At 36.7% G+C, this 13216-nt stretch overlaps 1 protein-coding gene across 1 annotated transcript; it reads right to left on the bottom strand.

The window, feature by feature from the left end:
• Nucleotides 1–4534: 4534 nt before the first annotated feature.
• On the bottom strand, nucleotides 4535–8402 carry LOC100888558. The gene is made up of 3 exons (XM_003727616.3): nucleotides 8361–8402; nucleotides 6795–7059; nucleotides 4535–5630 (listed from the first exon to the last, which is right to left on the bottom strand). Exons 1-3 carry the CDS (start codon nucleotides 8400–8402, stop codon nucleotides 5245–5247), a joined length of 693 nt encoding a protein of 230 aa, XP_003727664.2. The 3' UTR covers nucleotides 4535–5244.
• Nucleotides 8403–13216: the final 4814 nt, after the last annotated feature.

The following is a 13216-nucleotide window of genomic DNA, read 5'->3' as shown; positions in this document are numbered from 1 at the left end:
TACACAAAATAATCTTCTTGTAAGATAATGAAAAACTGAGTGTCACATTTGAAAGATCGTACAATTTAAATGACAAAATCATCTTTGATCAAAATCGGTTCAGAGACGGATGAAATATCCATAAATATAACCATTTCTAATATCTGTGGGGCGCCAAAAATATTCGATAATTGTGAGATAATGAAAAACTGAGTGTCACATTTGAAAGATCGTACAATTTAAACGACAAAATCATCTTTGTTTGATCAAAATCGGTTCAGAGACGGCTGAAATATCCATAAATATAACCATTTCTAATGTGGGGCGCCAAAAATATTCGATAATTTTGAACCAGCCGTTGAAAATCAAATAGCGCCTTATACGTTTTATTTCGGGTAATGTCAATGTTGGCGTTTTGTTGGATTGTCATGTTAGTAATAATACGCACAACCAGCCGGCCTGTGTATTGCTATTATTAATTAATTAATTAATTAACGGTCACCGTATTTTTTGCAAAGTGGAGCTGAATTGATACTTGTATTCAATTTAAATTTCACAATTTTTTGGTTTAAAATTACCTTGATAGCAATTTTAGGTCAAAAAATGGCACTAAAAGCGTCATGAATAAGAATAAGAGCAATAACCAAGCACTTTGAAGGCATTTGCGGTCTTAAACAAGAACTCAATTATCTCTTTAAGGATTTTTCCCAATTGTCGAGTCTAAATTTCTCAGGCGAATGTATACTGTCAGTTCAGAAAAGAGTTAAAAGATTTCTTGACCTGTTTAGTTTACTCACTGGCCCGCTTATATACCTATTCCTTCTCAATCAGACACATCCGACCCCAAATGGGGGAAATTCAAAACAAGAATAAATGAAACATATGAGGGCAGTCATGCTATCAAGCTTTGCTCACTTTCTTAACTCTCCTGTTTGATGTTTTCGATTAGTTACAGCCAGCCTTAATTTATTCTACATTATACTTTTTTGTCATGTGAAAAATTTGCAATGATTTTGTTGAAAGTTGTTTGTTATTTATTTGTAAATCGCAAAAGAAAAAGGAAATCAAACAGAAATAATTAATTTAAATCAATCAAAGCAAAGCAAACGTTAATATTTATTGAACTAAACACACAAGACATATTCTTTCGTACACTTCCACCAAAACAGAAGTACATTTACTAGTATGCAGATTTCCATACAAAGTGCTTAACAGAATGAAATCTTTGCTGCAATAAACACATGCCCATATTTTACTATCAATATTTTTGAAGTGATGAAATTAGTGATGAAAGGACAACAATATACATGTTGTTGCATGTCTAAGGTTATATTATTTTTTATAATAGTTTTAGTTTTAATTCCACGATAAGAAATATTTTGAAGAAATATTTAAATTTTCGAGCTTTCTCCAAATTTGCCCAAAAAAACTATAATTTTAAAAATTTATTTTTTAAATTTGATTTCTGCGTTAAATAGCATGATACAAAATAATTAAATGTCACAAAAAAATAAATAAAATCATATTTTTAGACATTGACAAATTACTTTTAAACATGGTAATAAAATACACATATGGAAAATTAACTGTTTATAGTTATTGAACACAGGAGATCGCCATTTTAATCCCTAAAAGGAAATATTTGAGCTTTGAGCCGAATTGTGTTGCACTTACAAAAAAGTGTGGTGAATTATCATATACTACAGAAAAAAATATTCTGTGTGCCCATGCCTTGAGCTATAATGCATGGCCGTACAGAGGATTTTTTTATGTTGGGGACCGGGGGGGAATTCAATGAATTATTGATAACTTACTGCATTTTCTTTGTTTTGTTTTATTAGTGGGAACTGCCCCCTACCCTAGCCCCCGCTGCGTACAGTCATGGTTCAGTGACAAAGCAATGGCCTCGTAACTGTGAGGCCCCAGGATCAAAACCGTGTCGATGTGCCATATTAGTGCCCTTTTGTGGGGTCATCAATCCTCATTAATGTCAATTATGACATAAGGACGTAGGTCCCCTAGTTGATAAGCTTAGTAGCATACACATGCTTTAGCAGTCCCGCAAAACAAATACTGGCAAATTATTATTCAATAAAATCTGAGAATGTATACTTTTATCTAGATCTATTAGGAAAAAATCATTGTCAAAATAATTCCATAAATTGGGGTTAAAAAAAACACATTCCAACTATATAAGCGACAGTGTACTTACATGAAAATTTACAAACATATTGAGACCATCAAGTCCGTAGATGCAAGTAAAAAAATTTCTTTACAATCAAACTTAAAGAATGATGAATATCAGATAAATGAAATAAGTATAAAAAGTGTATAAATGCAAGAAAATAAAATATGAAGAAATACACATGAAAAAAACAATCTTGAAAGAAAAGGAATGAGCTATAAAAAGTGTGTAATAAACGAGAAATATATATTGACCATCAATTGAAGTGCACACAGTGCTAATAAAAGTAATAGTCTGTAAATATGTGGCGAATTTGGAGTTTTATGAAGTTTTATGGCAAAAGTTACTGTTCGAGTAAACTATTAATTTCTTCTTGTTGTCATGTAGTACTGGAGCACAATGGTTTGTTAGTCGCACGTGTATTATATGACCTTTTTTAACGGTATATTAAAGACATAATGACTGCTTTAATATTCGAGGAATAGTTGTTTTATAGCATTCATTATCTATAATATTTCATGTCATATCCTGCATCAAAATTTTGTTGGTTGTTGATTGGTTGAGAGCTCGTCACATGACCAGAAATATTTGAACTATTTTTAGAAAGAACTATATGAGAGTACTATTTGGGAATACTATTTGGGAGTTGAAAAAAAAAGAAAACAAAATTTCTTCAAATCTTAATTTATTGAAAACAAAATATTTTTAATCTATTTAGATATAAAATTGACATTTTTTTTGTTCTAAATTTATTTTTTTTCCCCCAAAATGTGTGTGTGTTGTTGTTTTTTTTTTTTTTTTTATAAAATAAATTTTCGATGCAGGATATAGAACAAATATACCATGCCTTCTATTCGAGGTACTGGTTAAAACTATGGGCCTCGGTGACTCCAAAAGTACCATATGCTTCGGGGCTGCACCTCTCAGCAAATAGTACTATTGGAGTCACCTCTTGCGCATAGTTTTAACCAGAAACTCTCAAGACAGTGTATCTTTGTATAATACAAAACATTTTGAGGGATTTTCTAGATTGTCGAGTTTTCTCTAAATGTACATACAGTACTATAATCTGCAATGTATTAAATGCTCTTTATTGTGTTTTCAAGAACATAATACAAAATAATATAATATTACAAAAGAAAATATATAAACACGTTTTTAGAAATCAACAAAATACTTTTAAACACGTAAAGAAATTACACATTATAGAAAATTAATAGTTTATAATTAACACAGTTTGTGAAAGCAGGAGACCGCCATCATGAGCGAGTTGCTTCATGTCGATGGCGACTTCAAGGTAGAAAACGTGACGCCCACTTTTCCCGCAACCAATCATAATATTCTAATGGTCACAAGTCATAAAAACATATCTATTAGGAATTTTGGGGGCACCAAGCCGAATTTATTCGAATAAAACAATTAATTCGATGAATTATCATATATTGCTCATATTCTTGGTTAATAATGTTTCATTCTTTGGCAACTGTTATTTGTTTACACTAAGATAGCATCGAACAATATACAAAGGAATAGAACAGTATAATAAGCATGGTTAAGATAATAGTTTGGGTTATGTACATACGTCACAATAGAAAAGAGATCAACAAGCTCTATAAACATTTAGTACAGATTTATGAGATACATTGACCCTAAATCATTTTTGTATTCGATTATACCAAACAGTTACTTTGGTAATATATACAACCACATAATCATAAGTAATTATTAATATATGAAGAACTATCCAAACTATCCACTGAAAAGAAGTGTTGGAGTCAAGTGGTTTGAGTACTATTTAAATCTAGATTTATAAGTAATATTATTATTACTATCATTATTATTATTATTATTATCAATCTTATCATTATTGTTGTCATTATCATTAGTAGTGGCAATAGACAATTATTATTATTATCATTCTACTTATTATTATTATTATTTATATCATCATTATAAATACTGTTATTATTAGTATCATTGATATTATTGTTGTCGTTGTTACTGTACAAAAGAACGACGTATACGAGGAAAGTGCGAAATATGCAGTACAATAGAAAACAAACTGAATTTCTCCTCCGCAAGCTTATTTTGTTTATCCTCTACTAAACCGCAAAAATATGACTTAAAGGTAGTGTATATCCCTTTTAAAGCCACACTGTACTACTTGTAGCTACTTGCTCCCTCTATATAGAAAACTTCCACAATCGGTGCCTGTTGGTCCCCCCATGATCCTCTTTTTCTTATGTTAATTGAGAGCTGAGTTAAAGTGATAGCCACATGTCACAGTGACCTCGCTGGCTCGCTGAGTGGTCTAATCCCTTCTGGCTGAACTAGTACAACCGGCCTTTAAAGCCAACATCAAATTATGTAGAAATTTGCAGGAATTAAGAATATGTAACGTATGCCCTATCTGTGAAATTTAAACGTTAGCAATCCTAGTATTCAAAGGAATCCCGTTTGCTTTCTAGACTTCACTGTCAGACACTAGTGAGTGACTGACTAACTTCTTCTTTTTTCTTCGGTAATAACATATATAAAATGAGCTGTCAAGGGTACATGAGCATTTATCCACATCATTAACACACTTCTTGCAATTGCTAAATTTAAGCTGATTAATCTTTGCGAAGCACAAAACGTATGCCATTCGGTTTAAGGGTCTGAAAATCAGACTATTTAATGAAACGAGCGCGCTCGCTAAATTTGATACGACAATTTACGGTCGTTATTTCCCCACAAAATTACATTTTCAATCCCTTTCGTTTTGAGGGATGTTCTAAGTTAGTATTGTCTTTCACATGTCATGTGAATTTAACCTTTTCATTTTTTGGCCTACAAATGGGACATACTACCTTTAAGGGGAGCTTATCATCATTGATGGATTACCAATAAATTTGTTTCATACTTGTTGTACAGAGACAGGGTCTTGAAAGCTAAGTTTTCACAGTGGGTACTGACGGATATCTTAACACGCCAATGTTGTCCGACTAGCAAGGGGAAAAGGGTCATCACATTCTTGGGGACATCATTCCACTCAAAATTTTGCTTACAGAAACCTAGCGAAATAACCCTCCAAACTAGATTTAAAACCCTACCCCTTTTGTTATGGTTGAGGTGTTGTGGGGTTTGCCGAGTACGACACCTAGACCAAAAGTGACCACAGTCGCTATAACATCATATATGCCTCGCACTAGCCTTCGACAGAGATTCAAAGGTGGTTGCCACCAAGACTTTGATGGCATGGGAGTCGTGGCAGCCTTCACCAGGAATTCCTTCAAGTCTTCCCAGTTAGTTTCCTGCATCTCGACAGGTCCATCCAGCTTACCGCACATCATGACCAGAGAAGAATGCTTAAACGCTGTACCTTGCTGGCTTTCAAAGGTTTTCATCGTTTCTCCGTAGTAGCCAGGTGTGTCAAAAATATTGCTGGAGGGGAAGTCATGGACTATCACGCATATTCTGGCCTTTCCTGAGTGGATTGGAAAAAATAGAAATGACAAAGGTCATTAATACACATACATCCATCACTGAGGTCATTTGGCCGAAAAAACTTTTCCATCTTCCTTAAAGTTTACGGGATAGCAAAACGACAAATATTTTGTTGTTGCATTATTTTTGGTGACAATCACTAATCATGGTGAAGTTGTGAACTTTATGTACATTGATATATCTATTTGTTGCCCTTCCGTGTAATTTCGCCAAAGAGTATAAAGAAAGATATGAACAATTCTGGTTCTGGTTCTGGTTTGGTGGGCTACTGCATAAACTCCTCAGCTGGGATGTAACATGCAGGCGCAGTCGACTGAGCATAGTATCCTATACTTAATTTCTGAAGTGGGCTCTAGCAATTATTTCGCCCATGTTGAGCTTTTGTAAGTTATCTTTAAAGGCTCCAAGGGTGGGGGTATTTCTAACATGGGTTGGGAGAAAGTTCCATTCGGGGAATGTCCTGGGATATAAAGAGTGTTTATAACAGTCCTTTACAGCGGATAACTTCTTGAATGATACTGAAGAGCGTATTCTTGTAGATACCCCTACTCCAGATGACCTGTTTTGGTAGTGGTCAGTATCAACGGAAATAAAGTTGTGGATGGATTTGTAGAGGAAAGTCAACCTCTGGGCTGCTCTTCTGTGCTCCAATGGTTGCCATTTCAAATAGGAAATCATCTCAGAGACACTGCTCCGGCGTTCATGACGGTTCAAGACGAATCTTGCAGCACGTCGTTGAACTCCTTCGAGTTGTTTTATGTATTCCTTCTGATAAGGGTCCCAAACTGAGGCACAGTAATCAAGTCGTGGCCTGATTACAAACAGAAGACCTCACCACCCCAATGTGTAATAAGTGTTGCCCGAATATTAATTGTGTAATAAGTCTCCGCGGGGCTGCAGCCCCAGCAACAAGCATCTCCCAATCCCTCTGCTACGTACATACACAGTAATATGAACATGACAAATATGCAGAAAATAAGCTACAATATTCTGTCTTAAAAATCAACTATATTTTCATTTTAAAAAGTCTAACTAAGACAAACAATGATAACTCTTCGTTTACAAATTAACGCATGTGTCATAAAAATAATTGTGTGTGCAAATAAGCTGCATATTCCCCCTTTTGTGAACATAATGAACATACCTAGAAGGTTGGCAGACTTGGGTAAGAATTTGTCGTAGAGGGCGTCCATGACATCAGTGATGGCAAACCCTCTGTTGTTGATAGAATGGCAGAGTATCATGATGTTAACATCAGAGCCTTTGATTTCGCAATGATCAATGTCATTGTATGGTAGTTGCTGGTACTGGACGTCCAAGTCTAGGTCGGGGAACTTGCTGGATAGCTCATCAATGAATCCTTGTACGTTGGTCGAATAAACAGACGAACATACAGACGCTCTCCATGACTACGGATAAAAAAAGTCGAGTACAACATTTTCAGGGATTCACAATTATTAACTCCAAAATATTTTGTTCATACTAACGGCTATGAGGGGGATATTTTTGATATTGTGTATTTCCCAAGAACAATCGCATTCTCCGAGTCGACAACGAGTGCAATAACGATGGTATAACAGTCCAAGGAGTGTCTTATCTAGGACTGGTCTTATCAACCAAGAAAACAATTCCGTCAATATCATCATTATTATCTGTCCACACAAAACTAATATTTATATCAAGTGCTAGTTCGCAAATGGTCGCGAATGATAATAAATATCATATTTTCCACCATAGATTTAGGTACATCATACATGTACATTCATTATTATGATAATGTGAGATCGATTGGGTAATCACATTTTATGTCGATTTGTAATGAACTCCTAGGGACACAACGCCTTGAAAGTTAAGAATAAATCAACCCAACCCCCTCTCCCCCCCCCCCGAACTGATTAATCCCAAACAGGAATTTATTAGTATTTTCTTATCAAAAATATTAGGCCTGATTTTAAATATTTATTTAGAATAAGTCGCCCATTTATGATTTCATATTTAGAGTAATATAACTGTCTGGTATGATGGGGAATTGGATGTCCGGACACTTTACAAACATATAAATACTCCTCTTTTGCCTTCGGATTTAACAGAAAATATTCATAAAAAAGCACTTACTCTCATAAATATTTGTCCTTTATTATCCAACATCAGTCTTAGAAGATTAATGAAATATTGCTTCTTCCAATTGCTGTTATTGATGGCTTAAGCTATGCCGAAAGGGTGGGTAGCGTCGCGTCGCGTTGACTTGAACGCGACCATTCGTCCAATTCGGGGGGGGGGGGGGGCTTTGGACGAATGGTCGCGTTCAAGTCAACGCGACGCGCCGCTACCCACCCTTTCGGCATCGTCTGTCCGGATGCACAATCGGGGATAAAGGGGACCCGTAAAGGGTCTCGTTGACTAATCATTGACTAACTATAAACATGCCATTCATGCAATGCATTTACTGAAACATACAACTCAAAGAATGGTGTATTAAACTGACCCCCCCCCCCTTCTTTCTCTTTCACTCTCTCTCTCTCTCTCTCTCTCTCTATCTCCCTTCTCATTGTGCACGTGTCTCTGGAGGTATACCCATCTCTTCTTCTTTCCTCTTGCCTTTTTTATCTTCCTTATATCACAAATAGAAAATGCATTGTGTTTCTACTCTAGACTTTCGCTTCCTCTCAAAAACAATATTTTTCACTTTTACCTAGTACATGTACCTTACCTTTTTATCACGCCGAATCGTTTCGTGGTTATCTTTCGACATCACGCCTGTAATAATCAATGTCAATATTCTTGGTTTTTAAGTGTGTTAGTCGTGTGCGTTGAGGTCTGAAACCTTTGTTAACAATACTATCTCGATACACATAATTTGCAGTTATATTGCTGTTGACGTCTACGTCTATGCGGATCTGTTCGAACATCTAAAATGGCGAACATGAATGTAGGAATTCACACATGCCATTGTGTGCAAACAAAAGCTGGGAAACATACTTGACATTCGGAGTACATCAGCTCGCGCTCGCGCAAATATGACCCGCGGATTTCTCCATTCAGTGGTTGACATCGTACACAGGGTGTGTGTGTGCGTGTCCGTGTGTGTGTGTGTGTGTGTGTGTGCGTGTTTTCCCAACTAGCTGAGTTGGAGCCTCGAGTTGTGGCGAGCTGGGGCGAGCTTGAACTTGCGTAAACTCGTGTGAAATTTACTAATTTTTATGATTTCAATTTTTTTTTAAATTGTTATTTTCCTGAGTGATCTACGACACAACACCGAGTTTCCTAAGATAGATGCGCGATACGAGTTACGAGAGCTTGGTCGATCTACCAATGAGTAATCGTTTAACTAGTGATAAGAGTTTTTTTACGTGTCATATGCGATCCAGGGGCGGGAAATGCATCACTTTGGCACTCTCCAAAATAAAGATGGATGCCAGAAGTCAAAGGCGGTTTTTCTAGTACCCCAAAACTGCACTTTTTTACATAGGAAAGGTGTCCCTTGAAAATCTAATGAGTGCCCCTTTTTCGTCGTCAAATGCCCATTTCTCATTCTCATAAGTGCCCCTTTTCATCCCTGGTGAGGCTTCTTTTCAGGTGTAAGGAGTGCTCCATTTTCAGCTCTGAAAATGACTCTTTGTACTTTGATACGTGATAAGTGTCTTATTCCTTTCGATAAGGGTCCCCCTTTTCCTCTCATCATTAAACGTCCTCCTAATTTAAAGGGATTAAGAGCTGATGTGTGTTCACTTCTATATTAATTAATCGAGAGTTATTTCAAATAACATTTGTAATAAAATTATGAATTTTCAATAAACCGGCATCTCTCCATTCTCGTTAAATAAAACAAATTCTTTTTCTCAAATGTAATGTTACTATTTTTCCAACTAATTTCATTTGTAATATCATATAATTGAATCTTAGTTCTGACCACGTCCTAAAAGATACATCAAGAAAAAAGGGGGCATCGGACAGATTTTAATAGGGGCATTTATAGGAAGTGAAGGGGGCACTTATTTGAAGTGAAAAGGAGTAAATTCTCGTACCTGGATGAAAGATGCATGTATAAGAAGGGGAAGGGGATATTTTTTTTAATGGGGGCACTCATCATGATGAAAAGTGGCACTTATTAAAAGGAAAAGGGGCAAATGTGAAAAAATATCCGAAAGGGGCCACTTATCAACAAAAAAAGGGCACTTCTCGCACCTGAAAAGGGGCACTTATGAGAATGGAAAATGGACACTTGATGCAAAGGAAAATTGGACATTGTCGAAGAAAAAGGGGGACTTGTCAAAATCAAAAGGGCACTCATAAGAGGTGAAAGCGGAAGGGGCACTTTTAAAAATTAATAGGGGTACTTGTCAAAGTAAAAGGAGCACTTTTCCTATGTAAAATGGGGCATATTTCGGGTAATTGAAAAAGTGGGGGTGTGCCCCCTCCCCTGCCCCCCGGGGAGAGCCCCCTCTGATTGTCGCGCTCTTCAAAATAAAGATGGATGTCAGAAGCATATTTGATCGATCTGCTGGAGGAAGAAAGGCTTTTATTTACCGTGTAAGTCAAAAAAAAAGTTTACACCTAGAAAATTGCTAATTATTTTAAAAATCATCTATGAACAGTAAATTAATATACATCTTATGAAAGAGTGTTTTATCCCAAATCATTTGGTATCATTTTTGTGTGGTATGAATTCACGCTTGGATGAACAGGAGGCATTGTTTGCGAGAGTGCAAAAATGGACTTGCGCCAAAGTGATGTCTACAGTATGTATTATATTGGGATTAGCAGAGTGAGAGAATGAATTGAATGTATCAAATGAAATGCATTGCATATGCTTTTTGCAGAAGCAAACAATGCCTCCTGTTCATCCAAGCGTGAACACATACGGCACAACATGATACTAAATGATTTGGGATAAAACACTCTTTCATAAGATGTATAATAATTTACTGTTCATAGATGATTTTTTAAATAATTAGCAATTTTCTAGGTGTAAACTTATTTTTGCTTCACACTGTATAGGCCAGCTGACGTATCATGGTGCGCTCGTCATGCTCGCCCTGCACTCTGCTCATTCTCACACGAAACGTGCAGGGCTCCTACTTAGCCGAGTTGGAGCCTCGAGTTGTTGCGAGCTGGCGCGATCTTATGGCAAGCCGTTTTATCATTAAAACACATTTCTTGATATCAAGAAATAATTTTACGTTGTAGAGCAATGGTAATTCTTGATATCAAGAATTCGATTTCGTGATATCAAGAAATATTTTTTAATGATAAAACGGCTTGCCATAAGATCGCGCCAGCTCGCCACAACTCGAGGCTCCAACTCGGCTAAGTAGGAGCCCTGCTTAGTCTCCGTACTCGGCATGACAATGACAATCGTGATGCTCGTACTCCACTCTTTGAAACTCGAATAGCACTCACGAATACTAGAAGGTGGCATGTTGCTACGAGTTATGAAGAGTGCAGCGCGAGCTTGTTTCAAGTAATGCGAGTATAATTACGAGTGCAAGCGAGTTCACCTCGAGTTTCAACGAGTCAGAGAAAGTTTGAAACATGTTAAAAATTGTGGGACTGCTCGCGACTTCGAGGAGAGTCGATGCGAGTTATCCCGAATTACAAGAAGAGCTTTCCGCGAGATATTGCGAGTGCCCCCTTTTAAGCAACTCTACATTACTCGCCAATACAACTCGGCTTATTAAGTGGGAACCTTGCTCATGCGAGTCTGTCTGTTGGCGCGGCTTTGTGAGAGTTGTTTATTGTTTAAACTATATTTGTGCGTGTGTGTAACAGTCACCAGATACATGCATGGTATAAATTGTATTTTGGTGTTACCATACTTACTATTCATTTTCCATGAATGTACAATTTTATTCATGTTTTTAATATTCTTGTTTCATTGCCGTTATGTGTTAAATATATGACAAAAATGTTATTGAACTTTTAACATGGCCCACTAAGACTTTACAAGTATAAATAAAATACGTGCAAAGAATTATTATTTTCTGTTGTCTCTTTTTCTCGCACTGTAAACATGGTGTAATATGAAACATGTATTTTACAACTTGTTTGCCATAAAGTAGCGCCAAGTAGTAGTGCATCTATTATGCCCAGGATCAGCATTTTTCAACGGATTTATTTTTTGGCATGGCATCCTTTTAAGGAATGAAAAATTCACGTCATCCCAATCCCAAATTAATTTACAGAAGGCTCATTTTGCTTCACTCTGATACTCGTCGTGTACCATGAACACATCTGAGCACATGCGAGCGAGCGAAGCAAGCGACAAAAAATAGTGACACTTTTATGATGGTACACCCACAACAAAAAGTGAGTCACCCTTACTCAAATTGATGAGTCACTGGTTTGTCCGTACAGCGAAACACTTGAAGGATCATGTGAGTCACTATGACTCGATACAAATGAGTCTTATTTATCTAAGAGACTCATTTGTATCGAGTCATAGTGACTCACATGATCCTTCAAGTGTTTCGCTGTACGGACAAACCAGTGACTCATCAATTTGAGTAAGGGTGACTCACTTTTTGTTGTGGGTGCATCATGACATAGACCCCCCTACTCCCTAGGCCTATCACACACATACCATACCATGTCACTGTCCACATTTGCAATGGAAAATATATCCTAAAATAGCACATTTTAGCGATGTAATCGGTGGTCCCGCTACCCGAATCTGAAAAATCTACTTTGTACGCACTAAATTAAGCCTTAACTTGAGATTTATTTGTCACCCATACTGTCACGAAACAATCTTGAATTAATTCGTTTTACATCAAATAACAAGGATCTAGGAGTTTCGTTGTATAAAACAATGATGCAAGATCATGCATGTTTTCATTCGACACGGCTTCGTGCGATACAGTAGAATCTATAGTTAAGTTACACACAGCCTCATCAACTCGAGTGCGGATATCGTAAAATGAACGCATGCATCATTTGTATAATAATCAGAAGATTCAGCCCACGAATCCAGTCATAAAAATCATCGTTTAAAACCATATGAATAATTATGCGTACCAATTTTTCACTAGCTGCAGTCAAAACTCTTCTGAATCCAAGATATAAGATTGCGACGTCGCGTCGTCGATCGGGAATTCAAATATGGCTCGAGAATGCGCATTTTGGATGACGTCACGAAAGCATGTGCGCGCATGCATACAGCCTCACTTTCAAGTTGACTCACTTTTTTCTTCTAAAATGCTCTTATGTCGATCTTGACTCATTTTTTACGACCATGTGAGTCAGTCGAAGCATTTTGCAAATGCGTCAGCTCATGATTGACACACTGGTGAAATATAAATGAGTCAATAGAGACTCATTGGTTGTTACTAATGAGTCAATTTACACCTGACTCACGAAAATTATGCTTAAATGTGTCAAATGAATCACTTTTTGTTGTGGGTGTACACAACTTACTTTATAATCAACACACTATACATATATTATAGAATTAAGTGTGCGGGCACCTCGCTGCCGCATATACAGAAATCATTATGTTCGGTCCCCTCGATGCACAAATATGGAATAACCTGGCATTGCCCATTCTCATTGCCCATAACCATCCTGTTT

This window comes from Strongylocentrotus purpuratus, unplaced genomic scaffold (genome assembly GCF_000002235.5).
Source record: "Strongylocentrotus purpuratus isolate Spur 01 unplaced genomic scaffold, Spur_5.0 spur5_scaffold_15, whole genome shotgun sequence".
NCBI lineage: Eukaryota > Metazoa > Echinodermata > Echinoidea > Camarodonta > Strongylocentrotidae > Strongylocentrotus > Strongylocentrotus purpuratus.
This window is presented reverse-complemented; position numbering and strand designations above follow the sequence as displayed.

Coding starts and splice junctions, on each gene's coding strand:
- LOC100888558 (XM_003727616.3), bottom strand. CDS start 8,402: ATGTCGAAAGATAACCACGAAACGATTCGGCGTGATAAAAAG. Junction 7,060..8,360: donor CGATTCGGCGTGATAAAAAG/GTAAGGTACATG, acceptor TTTTATCCGTAG/TCATGGAGAGCGTCTGTATG. Junction 5,631..6,794: donor CAAGTCTGCCAACCTTCTAG/GTATGTTCATTA, acceptor CAATCCACTCAG/GAAAGGCCAGAATATGCGTG.